The sequence below is a fragment of the Danio rerio genome, chromosome 19, assembly GCF_052040795.2.
Source record: "Danio rerio strain M-AB ecotype USA chromosome 19, GRCz13ab, whole genome shotgun sequence".
Taxonomy (NCBI): Eukaryota; Metazoa; Chordata; class Actinopteri; order Cypriniformes; family Danionidae; genus Danio; species Danio rerio.
In genome coordinates, this window is record NC_141039.2 from 15,632,592 (window position 1) to 15,648,560 (window position 15,969).

Here is a 15,969-nt window from a genome sequence, read left to right on the forward strand (position 1 = left end):
AATGCAGCCACACGTAGCTCTGGCTACATAATTCGCAATCTCTAGAAACGTACATAGGGCTACTTTTTTAGAATAAGCCTTTGTTGAAGAAAACTTTTTTGCAATGTAATTTTAATTTAATATCTGTTGCTAATCACATACTATTTTGTGTTCACATTTAAAAACAACAATACAATATGAAATGTTCTGACCCTTTTGGTTATTGATAAAGCCCTGAAAACACAAACAAACAGAACACATAAAAATCAACGCATGAAATGAAATCTATCTTATAGCAACGTGTGCTAATCTACACTGTAAAAACACTCTGGATTCCACACAATCAATTTGTGTTGGGTCATCATAAAAGGAATTAAGTTAAATGATTAGTTTTTGACATATTTAAGAGGATTGAACACAAAACAGCTAAGTTGTACCAAAAAAACTCAAGAAATGTGTTTCCATTCAGTTTAAATAAGTTATTTGAACAAACAGCAAACATCATGTTTTTGAGTGTAAGTGCAATGCTATAATAAACACTGGACACTTTTCATTCATTCCCACATTTCATTTAACATGCATCAGCTGTAATAGATTCAGATTTATTGTGCTCCTTTATCTGAAATATTTTCAGGCATGTTTGTTGATTTCACTGACATTTTTTGCCACAAGCCCCCATTCATTTCTGACCCTCTCTTCACATGCATGCTCATGCAGATGTCAGATCAGAGGATGAACAAAAGAAGCGAAGAGAAGCAGCATTTATGAGCCCTCAGAAAAATAAATATGCTTTTTGGAGAGCGGCCAGATGGGGGTTTGCGTTGGTGTGGCTGGCTGCTATGAGATGAGAGGGGAGATCCCACGTCTGGGGCACATAAGAGGAACCTTTGTCTGCGCCATGCGGAGCTCCGGGTCACAGCTTTTCAGCACAATTTACTATACGCTCCTCGCCACAGATCATGTTACTCTGGTCTTGCCGGAGCATGTTAGAGGTTTTGGAGCTCCCCAAAAAAAAAAACTTTAATCAAAAACAAAGTGTGCTTTTGAAGTGAGATACAGTCACTTTGAATACCATGTGCATATCTGAGAAGATGAAATAGATGCAGTGTGTTGTTTACAATGTCGGTTGTGCCATCAAACCAAAATTGATTCAGACACCAGACATCATTTTTAGAATTTTTTTAGAACTTGTGGGTGGAGGGCACTATAGTTCAAGCAAGTTAGGATAGAAAAATAAAGTGTCAACAATCTAGTATTGATATATGCCTACTGATTTTTAGCCCTTGTAAAGTACATATTCTGCATCATGTTTTACATCCCTAATCCTGCCCAATGCCAACTTTACCTTACTAACTTTTAATACACAGCAAATTAGCATTTTCAAGAGTTCACACTTAGCTGATGACTAATTATAAAGCTAGTTTGGCATGCTGTCCTGGGAGAGAGCCCTAAGCTCATAAGATCCTTGAGCCCGGGGCTCCCTCCGATTTGCAAGGCGAGAGGGGAGTTTGAGCTAAGGAAGATCTCGAGAACTCCCCTGCTGTAGTAGCTAATGAACAGATAGTGATGGCTCTTAAGAGATAACTATTTACTAGGAGCGTGTCTATGATGAAGATTTGGATTAGTCAATTAACTTAAGTTGCATGTTTTTTGACGGTGGGAGGAAACCGGCGAACCTGGGGAAAACCCACGTGAGCATGGGGAGAATGTGTAAACTCTGCACAGAAACGTCGGCTGACTTGGAAAGGACTAGAACCAGTGACGTTCTTGCTGTGAGGCAACAGTGCTAACCACTGGCCCACAGTGCCACCCATCTAGGAAAGGAGGAGGAGTAGGGGTGGAAGGGGTGATTCTTAAAAACAAAGATAGCTGTCATATGGAACTTAGGGTATTTATAGTGGTTTAGGAATCAACTGTTTGGTAATTACTAAATTGAATAATGCAGGGCTGGCTGCAAGCAATTATAAGCATGTGATTCTCTCGAAATTAGTTTATAAATAAACTTCACTTATTGAGGCAAAAGTCATAGTTAATACACTCTAAAAACACTCTAAAAAACACTCTAACCCAACCCTAACCCAGGTGCTGGTAAACTATGGGACAGAACGCGCAGTGGGTTGTTTTGACCCATGTGTTGGGTATACTCATTTAGCCTAGAATGCTTGGTTGTTTATTTGACCCAACCGATGGGTTAAGTTAACCAAGTTGCTGGGTTTCATATGTCTTAAACATTGGGTTATTGTCTTATTGCCTTTCTACCTTTATATATACCAATAAACCCTGTCTGCGGGGTCCTAAAAAGTATTAAAAGTTGATCAATCAAATATAAGAAAATGAAGACTCTTAAAATGTATTAAAAAGCCTCAATTGCGTTTTTGCAAGGTCTTATATTTTGTTTAAGTGTTGTCCAAAGTGTTTGACTCCAAAAAAGCATTGTAAATTTATATTTCTCTTAATATTAACTACGAAGTGCTCGTAGTTCATGCTGGGGCGTGTCTGGCCAAGCTCCTCCGTCCGGGTGATGTGATGTAGTTTGCGACAAACGTAAGAAGGTGATGTGACACTCCACATATAATGAAACCATAGAGCGAAACAGATGGCAAAATGAGAAAATGCAGGTTTGTATACTCTTGGTTAGAGAAAGACGAGTTTAAACAGTGGCTGAAGCCTGTCACTGAAAACAACCACATAATTTATTCTTCCAAGCTTTCTTTCTTTCTTTCTTCTGAGCTTATCTGAGTTCTGTTGCATGGTTGTGCTCCATTGATTTATTTAACTATGAATGTTTATTAACAACTGTTTATTAAGTTATATGTTTGATGCTGATTAGAACTTACAGCTCAAAAACTTCACATGTAAAAACTTGTCCATCCATAGGCTGGTGAAATTCCAAGGTCTAGGGTGTCATTGCCTCATCAGGAATGTATCGCTGGTCTTGGCGTCTTGCAATGTGATGGTCCCCCTGTTAATAATACAACAATTAGGCCCAATCCCAATTCTATTTTTGTACCCCTACCCCTTCCCCTTGGCCCTTAAGACAGAGTGAAAAGGGTTTCAAAATTTACCCCTAAGAAAAAGGACACTACAACACCTGCACACATCATCATATGACATCGAGATCTCTTGCTTCATATGGGATCAGATGATCGGGACTGCTGTAGTTATTTCAGTTGTGTAAATTCTTGGTATTTATCTTCAGGAAATCACCGAAGGCAACAATATGATGTTAATGTAAAGATATAATGTGACAATAAGCTCATAACTGTACTGTGCATTTACACAGTGGCCATATTTATCTATGTAAACACAAGAAAAAATTATTAAGATGATAGCAGACACTGTAAAAAGTCATTTCCAGCCACTAGACATTACTGAAAGGGTATTCGAGTGTCATCGAGTGACAGAATGTTGTGGAACTGCTGTATAGGAGTTATTATTATGGATTATAAAGCTGTTCACGGTTCTGCACCTGATTATATATGTGATCTGATATACATCCTCTTCCTCTCGTACTCTACATTTTGCTTCAAGGCTCACCTTGTTTCAGCCTAGATAAAAACTTGGGAGGTTGGGCATTGTCTTACTGTGCACCTAAATTGTGGAATGCTCTTCCCACAAACATCAGGAAAGCCAGTTACCTGGATTGTTTTAAGAAACTTCTTAAAACTCATCTACTATGATTGCTTATAACATATGAGGCTTTCTTTTAATCTGTATTTAAATTTTATTTTGTATTTCACGTTTTACAGTGTTCTGATGCTCTTGTTAGTGCTTTGAGTCTGAGAAAAGTGCAATATAAATAATATGCGCTATTATTACTATTATTATTATAAATATTATAGATAGCGAAATTTAGCGGTTTTATTTTAGCTGGTTTTTTTAAAAAGTATGATGGTAAAACACGAACACGGTTATGAATATATTAAAACATGTGCTTGTTTGTTGTAAAAATTTGTAATAATGACAAAAAAATTACTAATTTGTAGATCTCCTTATACTTCCTTGGTGTTTTCTAGGACATTTTCTTACCCCTTAGTTTTGAGTGTGGTCCTGAAAAATCTCCCTTCAAAGGGCTATCTATATCTTCCGCTTAGCCCTTTGACTTCAAGCTAAAGAGAATTGGAACACCACTACCCCTTCATGTGAACGCGCAAAACGAGGGGTAAGGGGAAGGGCTAAGGGGTAGAATTGGGATTGGGCCTTATAGTCTTGCAATAAAACTAACAAATATCAGAAATCGGTTTGAACAATAATTGCATATCTGTTGATATCTGAACTTGTTAAGTATAAATATGTTTTTATGGAGATCTCAACAAATCTTAAAAACTTTAAAATCATGAGCAAGTTCTTTATTTTTTACAATTAATTTGAAAAAAGAGAACTTTCTTATATTCTAGGTTCATAGCATGGTAAAAAAGCTTAGCCCAATTTTTGTGGCTACTCAACAAAAGACAAAGTCATTAAAAGTGACACTTCTGTTATCAAACAAGTGAAGAGCAGCAAATGGATGTCTCGTTTTGTTTTGTTAAATAACAGAGGCGTCACTGTAAGAATGCACAGATCTATAATGAAAGCATTTAATTACTTTAGTTACTGTTTGTGCTCATTTAAGAGAAAATTTGTTGTGTTTAAAATAAAACACACAGGATGGACATGTTTACATATTATATTGTGCATTTGTCTGTTTAAACACACACCCGTAATACAAAGTGTCCTGCACTTTAGCTCCTCTTTAAATGGCATGCACAAAAGTTGATCTGGGATCAGTTTATTATACGGAGCGTGCCCGTATACATGCATTCAGATGTTGCATGTGAAGGGCAGTGATCGACGCACAGCTTTAATGAAAAGAAAGTGAATGCAGACATTTTTATATTCATTTCAACTTGCTTTCAAGATTAAAAACACATGAGAAATATGGGAAAATACTTAATGATAGGATGATAGAATGATAAAATACGGGACAATCCTGCCAAAAATGGGAGGGTTGACATGCATGAAGTAAACCGGAAGTGTTTGTGGAAAAACAGTTTTGCAAGATAACACAAAACATTTTAGCGAGGGAATGCAAAACATCTTTTCGAGGGAACGCAAAACTCCTTTGCAAGATAACAAAAAATCTTTGCGAGGGAATGCAAAAACTTTTAAAATATTATTCTCCTATCACTATTTTTTGTCCCCACTCAGTTTTTTTTCTTCCACCCATTTTTTTCCCAACCATCACGTCCCTTCCGTGTCTCTGTACCAATGTGCATGTGCACTCAAAAAGAACGAGATCATGACACCAACCTCATTCAAGGCCATATTACACATTATCATCATCAGAATTATGCTTTGCCATAATTCATAAGATATGGCAAATGTGGCCCAGTTATCTTAAAACATATGTGGACCACATAGACCAGGGGTCACCAATCTCGTTCCTGGAGGTCTGGTGCCCTGCAGGGTTTTGCTCCAACTTGCCTCAACACACCTGCCTGGGTGTTTCAAGTATACCTAATAAGACCTTGGTTGGCTTGTTCAGGTGTGTATGATTATGGTTGGAGCTAAAATCTGCAGGACACTGGACCTCTGCGAACAAGTTTGGTGATCCATGACATAGACTAAAGTCAACAAAAGTGTTTGCTTTAGTTGGGCTCTTAAGCCTAAACCTCTTAATATAAATTTCTTTTGGGCTGCTGTAACTTTTAAGAACTTTGCTTGAAAAGTGTATTCATTACAACAAACAAGCCAAGTAAAAAAATACAAAACAACAAGCAAAAACAACAACAACAACAAAACAAAAAACAAAAACAAAGGCACAACCTGTGATGAAATAACATAGTTCACTGATGTTAACCAATGTTTAATCCATTATTAGAAGTAACATAATAACATGCCACATAATTATGTTTTATAAGCAAAAAAAAGAAAAAAAAAAGTCTATGGTTCAACTTCTGCTCAGAGACATCAATATTCAGCGTATAAACCTCAACAACGGTGACAATTAACAAAATAAACAAAAACTTACAAACATTACAAAAAGGATACTAAAAGTGACAAAATCAACAATGTCAACATAAACAACAAAATCAAAAGCAAATAATGAAAACTGGAGCATCAATAAGCTAATGTATTCATACTGCAATGCATGCTGGGATTATTGTACTTTGCCACACCCAGCAAGTGTAAGGTGTAGGCCACATCTAGGCCGGAATAAAAGCAAACTGTGGCCCAGAATAGGGTCAGTTCTGGTTTATTTGATTGCATTCTGACTGATATGTGGTATTGTTGTGGCTTTATTGTGGCCCAGATCTGGCCATGAGCGGACCACCCAAGTGCCATCATTCCATGCGTTATGTAGGCCGGATGTAAGTGTCTGGTGGGGGCCGGATTTGAGCCACATGATTTTTGCTAGCTGGGAAAGAACATCTCACATGTCATTAGCCATTGTTTGATTGTGTATCACCTTCATCTTCTGAGACACAAGTGAGTTTTTAAACAAAAAACAAGGTCCATATTGGCTTTTCCTATTGCAGAAAGTGCCTTTTTTTATATATCTGGCACCAGTTTATCAGAGAGTGACAATATTCTCTTTGACATATTGGATGAAAACGTTACTTTGATAATTTGATAACGATTTATGTCATATTCCAGTTTGAGTGTACTTTTCATCTTTGTATGGAAACAGCTCAGTCTATGAGTGACTCAACAATGTATTGATACTTGTGTAAATGAAGAGTTCATATGCAAAATCTTCTAAATCCACATGAAACCTTCTGAAAGCAACCCTTTTCTAAGGCTTCAATGTTCTGTTTCGCTATTATGGCTAAAAATCTGTTATTTTTTATTACCCTTAATGTGAAATAGCTGAAGATAAACTCTCATTTCAGAAGAAGATTTCAGGTGGTATTTAGATGATTTTTTTATCTGAACTCGTCAAATATTGTCATACTAACACTATGATGTTGGTTGTTTGCAATCCATAATGTATATCATCAAAATTCATTTCTTTGTTCACCTTTTAACTGTAGGCTCTTGCTATACTTTATGGGCATTTTGTAAAGTATAGCAAAAAAAGAAGTGTGATAATGTAAGAAATGTTGGAAGTCTCTGACTAATTTTTGGTTTGACTACAGACACATCAGGTAGGGAGGTGTTTAATGAGCGGTTTCTGGCCTCAGAGGGCTGATTCACAGGGAGAGTGAAACTTTAGTGGCCGGTCACGTGGAGCTGGGTGTGTTTGGAGATGTGGTACATTATGTCTCTCTGGGCTGGACATTGTGTGAACAGCCCTTCCTGTCTGGCTGCCTGTGGCTGCAGTGAAAGGAGAGACACTCAGCTGTGTTTAAGTATGTGTCATGGCCTGCTTGGCATTCAGGGTTCCCACGCTTATACAAAATAATAATAATAATAAAATAAATAAATTAATAAATAAATAAATAAAATAATTTAGATAAAATTATGATTGTTGTGTGAATTCAAGGAAATTATTCTGCCCTCTAAAACACTTCAGTCTGTCTGTGTGTAATTCATTATGTTAACAATGCAATTACTAGCTGCAAACCCTGTGACTCGCAAAAGTACTGGTCAGACTTTTTGTATATATACATTTTGTATATATACATATTTTTTCATTCATTCATTTTCAATTGGGCTTAATCCCTTTATTAATCAGGGGTCGCCACAGGGGAATGTACCCCCAACTTTTCTAGCATATATTTTACACAGCGAATGCCCTCCCAGCTGCACCCCATCACCGGGAAACACCCATACACACTCATTCAAACACATACACTTTGGACAATTTGGCTTATCCAATTCACCTATAGTGCATGTCTTTAGACTTGTGGGGGAAAGAGCACCCAAGGAAAACCCATGCCAACACAAGGAGAACATGCAAACATCACACATAAATGCTAACTGATTCAGCTGTAAGAATCAGCTCTTTGGTTTAAATCATGTTTAAACTTTGGGGATTCGAATCAAAGATTCGAACATGATTCACATAGAATTATTTAAAGCTAACACTTAACTTAAGTATTTGTCCAGCAAATAGAACGTTTAGTGTAAAGCAATCCTGTATTATATTATTACGTGGCCAACAATAACAATATAAAAACAGTATCTAATTATTTAATAAGCAAGGTAGCAGTATCTGAAGCTGAGGCATTAACTTATAAAGCACACAACACACCAACACGGATCTTAAAACGAAACAAAAGTTTATTGCTACTCTACAACACAAAGTACTAATCTAACGTTACGTAAAACAAACAAACGCACATACATACACACACTCACAAGCAGTTTGAGGAGAGTTATGACTGAGTGGATTCAACTTCTAGCATTTGCTACGTTCTTAGCATTGCAACCTGAGAGAAACCATAAAAGCAGAGAATTTTGTTATTCTTTACTACTTAAACATAATTCACACCAGATTCAGTAATGGATAGAAACCTTGTTTGTGCTACTTGCGTTCTGATGTAATTTTTGGTTTCCTCGACTGGTCCAAAGGGAAATCCCGGCGAAGCTGATTGGTCAGCGTAGCAACTTCAGTGACGTGATGGAATTCCCTTGTCGGTGAAGAGGGGTTTCCTTAGTCGGTTGCTAGGGATACGGATGTTGGACAAGGCGGCGTTCGAAGTCCTTCCTGGGTTCCTGTAGTTAGGATGAGTTTCAGGGTTTGGATGTGTTGACCCGATGGCTTGTTGTTGAAGCGGTTGCACAAGCAGATCGGGGGTCGAGCCGGCAGCAAGTGAAGGTCGCGGTCTGCTGCGTGATGTAACGAGGCTTCCGGCGAGGCGATGTAACGGCCACAGCACGAGAAGAGCGACGTCCGGGCAGCGACGGCGGTGACAATTGGCAAAGATGACCGGCAAAAGACGACAATGAAATTCCTTTGTTCAAAGTTTTATAGGCTTTGGTAGAGGCTGGGTCTACACAATACTTGTCCAATCAGATAAGGTGCGGGGTGGAGTCACACCCCAATTCTGCCCTCTAGGAGGCCGGGTTGACACCTGGTGTGGATGCTGCTTTGATAGCATAGTGGTTAAAATAAAGTCTTATAACATCGACACTTTTCATAGTATGGTTTCTTTATATAAACCAATGCATTTGAAATGTTCCTAGCTTTCAATCGATACCAAACATGAAGTATGTCATAAACATTCTGTAGATTTCATTTGTCACTGAGGGCTATTACTCAATAACTATCCATAACAGTTTTGTTAAACACATGGAACATGTACACACAAAAACCTACAGAAACATAAAGTAAACATACATTACTCAAATAAACTGTTTTACTTAAATGTCCATTAAACTTTGGAAGCGTTTCTGATCGCTTCTGTGTCTGCCTGAGAATGTGTATTCCTTGCAGACGCCAAAGGACAAGCGAACCAAAAGGTACTTCTCAAAAACCGGTTTGGTGGGTTTTTGATTGTAGAGCCTCTTATTGTTTTAGGTGGAAAAGTTAATTAACACGCAACTGTGATGTTGACTGGCTAGGTATCCTGTGGATTTGCCTTTTGCTGGGTGCCTGTGGATTGCTTTGAAAATGAAACCAAAGCTCAGACATATAGGCACCAACCAATCTTTTAAGGATAACATGGTCTGTGACTTGTTCGGTTCTGGAACGATCCGTTGACTCCCCACATCCCCCATTTGGATGGTGATGTTCCTGGCATGAACATCGGCAGACACTGGAACAAGAGGCATAGGTAGAGAGAGAACAGACACACAAGACACAAACCACATTTCCATTCCATAGACTGAGTTCTGGTGCAGGTTTTAGCTTAAATTGTTCGGGTTAAGAACACAAGGTGTAGTGTAACATTGCCTGAAATAATTCAAATTTAGTTATTTAGCTAGTTTACTTCATTGCGAGTATGTAGTGGTGCTAGCTTCAACTTAAATGAGCAATAATTTTGCAGCAATTGACACTACTTTGGGAGAAGGAGTCAATCCTACTTTTAGGCCCTGTGCATGAATTTGCAGGAGTTCCCTGTAGAGGGGACTGGAACTGCAAATCAGTTAGGGAGAGAGAGAGAAAGAAGGAAATCAAGAGGCATAGTGATGCAACAAAACAAGGTAGGTTAAAAACCAGCAAAACAGTGTGGCAAATGTGGAGTGGATCCTCTCTACTAGAGGTTGTTCTAGCAGTGCTGTAGAGGAGAAAGTATTAGTGTTATGTTTAACTAGGTGTTTCCCTAGAATGTCAAAGGTTATGTTAGTATGTAGAGGGTAGAACAGTTGATCTGTGTCAAGTTGTGGTCCTCCCCCATTTGTTTCTCAATGATGATGGAGCTGTCAAATGTTCCTCCAGTAATGGAGGTACCGGAGTTTGGCATGGGTCAGGAAGGGTTTCAGGACTGAACTGAGGTTTGTCGGAGGAGTGGCAGACGACCCGAACGGCACTTTTGGAAACCTGAGGGCTTTCATCTGCAAGTGTTTGTTGGTTCAGGTGATTGTTGCTTCTCCGCTCGGCGACTAGTCAGGCTGAATCTGCTTTTTCCTTTTCCCGTTTCCTGTCCTCCTCTATGCATTTGAGAAACTCTTTCATCATCAATTTCACCAGTTCTTGAGGGTCAAATCCCGGTGGGGTATTTTCCTCTTGCTGGGATTGAGTCTGAGCGTTGTCAGGGTGGAAATGTTTGGAGTACCTTCGTTGACTCCTTGGACTTGATGATACAGGGTTTTGATGTCTTCCCTTGGATGGTGACCAGCTTTTGTTTGACCCCCATTGGTTTCTTTCCTGGTGGTGTTCAGGTGAGCGTCGTTGTCCACGCGGTCCATCCCAGTGACTGTTCCTCTGTTTGAATCTCGTGTCAGCATAGGAGTTCTGTTGTCTATTGGACGGAGACGCATTCCACGCTGGGGATAGTGGTCTCACGCTGTTTGGGCGTTGGGCACCCTCTAGTGCCAGTTCTGGATTCTGGGTGTTAAAGTCAAGAACTTTTGCAGTTTTAGTGTTCTTCTCTAACACCATCTTTTGTTTGTCGTGGGCTTTCTGTGTCAAATCTCGCAATTGTTGGATGCTCATTGTTCGTGGGCATGCGAGTACTCCGAGATGTTGGCTTACTGCAGGATGGAGGTTTCTCAGGAAGAGAATCTTAAAGTTCAGGTCTTCTTCCATATTCGGTTCGTTGCGAGTTCCGAAAAAGGCTTGCCTGAGTCGGTTGTAGTAAGCATGTGGAGACTCATTGCGAGCTTGTTTTGTCTCTAGAGCACTTAACAGTCCTTGATCTGATTCAGGGTTTGCAAACTCTCTGATGAGGGCTTCTTGGAGCAAACGGTAATCGTTCTTTACCCGAGCCGGTTGTCGGTCCAGGAAGCTGCGCACCTCAGTGCTGGATGTGGCTCGAAGCAAATACAGTCTTTCTTTATCAGAGACATTGGGTCTCATTTCCAGATGGAAATCAATGTCTTGCAAATAAGCGTGGACCTCCAAACCACCTGACACACTTGGAGTAAACTTGCCAATGTTTCTGGCCAGCTTGTCAAGGTCTTTAAGGTCCAGACTGTATGACGATCTGTGACTGGCTATCACAGGCTCTCGTCGCTGTGGGGTAAAGTAAGGCTCTTCAGAAGGTGTTGGCGAAGATCTTCGGCATGGTTTCTCACCTCTTTCAGTAGGTGAGAGCTCAGGGACAGGGGATCCTGTCCTACTTGGCAGGGGCGAGGCTGGTGCACATCTTGTCTTTGGAGGTTCATAGCGCAGTGCATAGGCATGCCTGAGTTCACTGGCGGACTCCTCTTTGATGTCATCCACTTCCTGCATTAGTCTGTCGATCTCATGTCTTGCTTCGCTCAGGTGAGTTTCAAGGGCTTTGATTCTGGCCTTCTTGTCTCTTAAGTCCACCTTCGCTTCCTTCAGTAGCTGTTCAGCGTAATCTAGCTTGTTAGCGACGTCAGCGTGGTCTGCTCTGGCTTGTTCTCTTTCTTCTGTGATGGCTGTTAGGGCTTCTTGTAGTTTGTCGATCTCCTCTGTGGTACCTTCATCCACCTCATTTGGTTGTTGAAGACGTTCCTGAGCCTCTAGCTCTAGCTGCTCGATGCGGGCTTGCAGGCGTGTCAGCTTGTGTTGGAGTTGGGAGGCGTGTCTGTCACTCAATTTGAGGGTGGCTATGAGTGTGTGACTCAAAGTACCAGTGATTTTGGCCAGCTCCTTGTGGTTAAAGCTTTGACTTGGGTCTTGCTTCATGATGCTGTCTATGTTCTCATCCAATTGGTTTTGCGTCAGGGGCTGCAGTGTTTCGGCAGCTTTAGGGAGGAGACTGCCTGTTACAACGCTCAGCCATGTTTCCAGGTCCTTCCAGTGGCCAACAGGATCTTTGGAGTGAGCCATGTTTTGCGGCGGGGGGGAGGACTTAGGATTTTAACTGACACAGACCTTGAAGAGAGATAGAGAGGAGAAAGAAAAAAAAAACAAGGTAGAACAATGCAAACAGAAAAGGAGAAATGTTAATGTGCAATGTTAAGTGTGTTCTAATGTTGAGTGAAGTGTGGTTCTCTGGAACTGTGGCCCTCTGGTGGGTACGCGTGTCTAACTGGTAGTCTCTGTGGAAAGAGTCAGTAGCACAGACACAGTGAGAGAACAAAGAAAAACAAAAGTGATAAGGAGACCAAGGAGTAGGGTGAAAATCTGTAGTTTCCACTTTCCTAGAAAGAGGGTTCCTTTGGCTTTTGTTAAATAAAAAAAAAAATAAGATTTCTAAATACCAGGACTGAAGTTGCTATTAACTTTCTTCTGAAGTGGCAGAAAGTAGGACAACAATAACAGTATTGGCTTCTGAATAGGATTGACTCCGTACACCAAATAAATTGTTTCTGGATGCGTGTTTAGAATTGGATCTAATGACGCCTATCTTCTTGGTGACCTGATGAGTGAGAAAGGAGGTGTGAGATCAGACAATTTTAACAATTAAAAGTGTTAAAGTGTTCAAGTGTCCCAAACATCTATTAAATGTTTCTAAAATTCTCTGCTTTTTGACTCTCACAAGCACAATCCTTAAACCAGCATCAATAGTCCAGTAAAAAGAAGATAGTTAGTTGAAAGAGATAACAAAGGAGTTAGTTTTCTCTTAGCATTAGGTGTAATTAAGGATGTCAAAACAATGGCACTGTTGAGTTGATACTCAAAAAGGGTTGGTTTTATTGTGTTATATAGTAACCACTTAGCCTACGTATTAGAAAAATCTGAATTTTCCTTTTGAAGTTTGGCTAATTGGAGGGCTCCACTAGATGAAAAGACTAAATTCAAATTTTAATTGAACTTAACTTTAAACCTGTAAAGAAGTAATAACTTTTATAAATTATCATTAAGATTGATAAGAACACTTATGACTAAATTAAATTATTAATTATTGCTAAAATGATAGAGCCATGCATAAATGAACCATTAATGAAATTAAAATTTCAAAACAATGAAGTTGGTTAAAGTAACATTTAATGCAGTTTGTCATTAAATTAAACAATTATAATTTATTTAATCAGTGAGTCTTATCCGTATAAATCAACAATTATAGGAAATGGGTGTTCCTAGATGTTGATGAATGGAAAAAGTATTGATACTTGTACAGGTCAGAGAGCATTAATTTATAGTCATGAAAACAAAACTATAATTCATCACTAATAAAACCAACAGCTTATGTGAGTTCAAACTGATTAAATTCAACAGGCCAGGTACAGCAGGAAAAACAAAAATAAAATAAAATAGTAGTGATTAAACTCAGCAGTTAGATCGTGCACACTTTGATTAACTTTGCATTTGTTAACTTTTCCAAGGTGAGTAAAGAGAAACAACTGAGATGCAAGAGTTATTTCAAGCATCAGCCATGCAATCCATTTAAGACCACTAAATGCTACGTGCTATCTATTAGCCTTCGCTGCTACTGGAAATGCATAAACTTTAATGCAAACGCGTTAGCGTTAGTTTAGCTTAGCTTCACGCTATGCTCTTTGTTTACAATTCAAGCTGGCGCTGGCGGACTGCACATGCGCGCTTGAATGTAATTCCGGCAAGTCTCTCTGTACTTCCGGACCAGGGTTGCTGCTATGGTAACGACCACAAAGTGGAATAATAGCAAATTTCACAGTATCACTTGAGATGACGGCGCATCTCACACTGTTCAAGCAAAAAGCACTAGTTAGATTTTATATCTTAACAGTACTGAACGATTCTCAACTTATGAAAGTGAGATAAAATTAATCAACAGGATTTCTGAGATTAATACAAATCGTGACAGAGATATGGGGGATCTCAGCACTCTGTGTTAAGTCTGTTTAGACTGCAAACACAACCGTGGATTCAAACCACAATTTCAATTGATCAATTTCAAAACTTCTCCTATAAACTACGCTAGTCAGCTCTCTCTGAGCTCCGCGTTTTAAATAATTTACTAAGTATTAGCAAATTACAGGGCAACAAGAATTTAGTTAGCTATGCTAAATCGGTTACCAGGAGAAAACACAGCTGAGTTTCCATCCGGGAATCGCGGCGTACGAAATCATACTGTGAAGGCCTTATATAACGTTATGAGATAAGCACAAAGGAATACGCTTTGTCTTTCTCTACATGCGCTTTAGAGCGGCTTACAGTTTGTCTCGGCGGACAACTTAAATGAAGTTTTACTTTCTTAACAACACTAAATGCAGTCAAGCAATAAAACAAATGGTACCACAATGAAATTGTGCAGTAACAAAACTTCTGTTCTTTCTAATCTATTCTTTCCGGACAAAAATAGAAAAGATTAACAACGTGATTTCTGGGTTTTGTGCTTTAAAAGTTAGATCTGCTTGCCCGAATTATTCTCCACCACTATGTAAGAATCAGCTCTTTGGTTTAAATCATGTTTAAACTTTGGGGATTCGAATCAAAGATTCGAACATGATTCACATAGAATTATTTAAAGCTAACACTTAACTTAAGTATTTGTCCAGCAAATAGAACGTTTAGTGTAAAGCAATCCTGTATTATATTATTACGTGGCCAACAATAACAATATAAAAACAGTATCTAATTATTTAATAAGCAAGGTAGCAGTATCTGAAGCTGAGGCATTAACTTATAAAGCACACAACACACCAACACGGATCTTAAAACGAAACAAAAGTTTATTGCTACTCTACAACACAAAGTACTAATCTAACGTTACGTAAAACAAACAAACGCACATACATACACACACTCACAAGCAGTTTGAGGAGAGTTATGACTGAGTGGATTCAACTTCTAGCATTTGCTACGTTCTTAGCATTGCAACCTGAGAGAAACCATAAAAGCAGAGAATTTTGTTATTCTTTACTACTTAAACATAATTCACACCAGATTCAGTAATGGATAGAAACCTTGTTTGTGCTACTTGCGTTCTGATGTAATTTTTGGTTTCCTCGACTGGTCCAAAGGGAAATCCCGGCGAAGCTGATTGGTCAGCGTAGCAACTTCAGTGACGTGATGGAATTCCCTTGTCGGTGAAGAGGGGTTTCCTTAGTCGGTTGCTAGGGATACGGATGTTGGACAAGGCGGCGTTCGAAGTCCTTCCTGGGTTCCTGTAGTTAGGATGAGTTTCAGGGTTTGGATGTGTTGACCCGATGGCTTGTTGTTGAAGCGGTTGCACAAGCAGATCGGGGGTCGAGCCGGCAGCAAGTGAAGGTCGCGGTCTGCTGCGTGATGTAACGAGGCTTCCGGCGAGGCGATGTAACGGCCACAGCACGAGAAGAGCGACGTCCGGGCAGCGACGGCGGTGACAATTGGCAAAGATGACCGGCAAAAGACGACAATGAAATTCCTTTGTTCAAAGTTTTATAGGCTTTGGTAGAGGCTGGGTCTACACAATACTTGTCCAATCAGATAAGGTGCGGGGTGGAGTCACACCCCAATTCTGCCCTCTAGGAGGCCGGGTTGACACCTGGTGTGGATGCTGCTTTGATAGCATAGTGGTTAAAATAAAGTCTTATAACATCGACACTTTTCATAGTATGGTTTCTTTATATAAACCAATGCATTTG

General features: G+C 39.5%; 1 protein-coding gene across 1 annotated transcript; it reads right to left on the reverse strand.

Moving 5' to 3' along the window:
- Positions 1-8,166: 8,166 nt before the first annotated feature.
- On the reverse strand, positions 8,167-15,736 carry LOC100334495 (uncharacterized). Its single transcript, XM_087295553.1, has 2 exons — positions 15,310-15,736; positions 8,167-12,839 (listed from the first exon to the last, which is right to left on the reverse strand). The coding sequence occupies exon 2, from the start codon at positions 12,305-12,307 to the stop codon at positions 10,454-10,456; it is 1,854 nt and encodes a 617-aa protein (XP_087151679.1). The 5' UTR covers positions 12,308-12,839; positions 15,310-15,736; the 3' UTR covers positions 8,167-10,453.
- Positions 15,737-15,969: the final 233 nt, after the last annotated feature.

What these genes read in the sequence shown, in the direction of transcription:
- LOC100334495 (XM_087295553.1), bottom strand. Translation starts at nt 12,307, where the DNA reads ATGGCTCACTCCAAAGATCCTGTTGGCCACTGGAAGGACCTGGAAACA.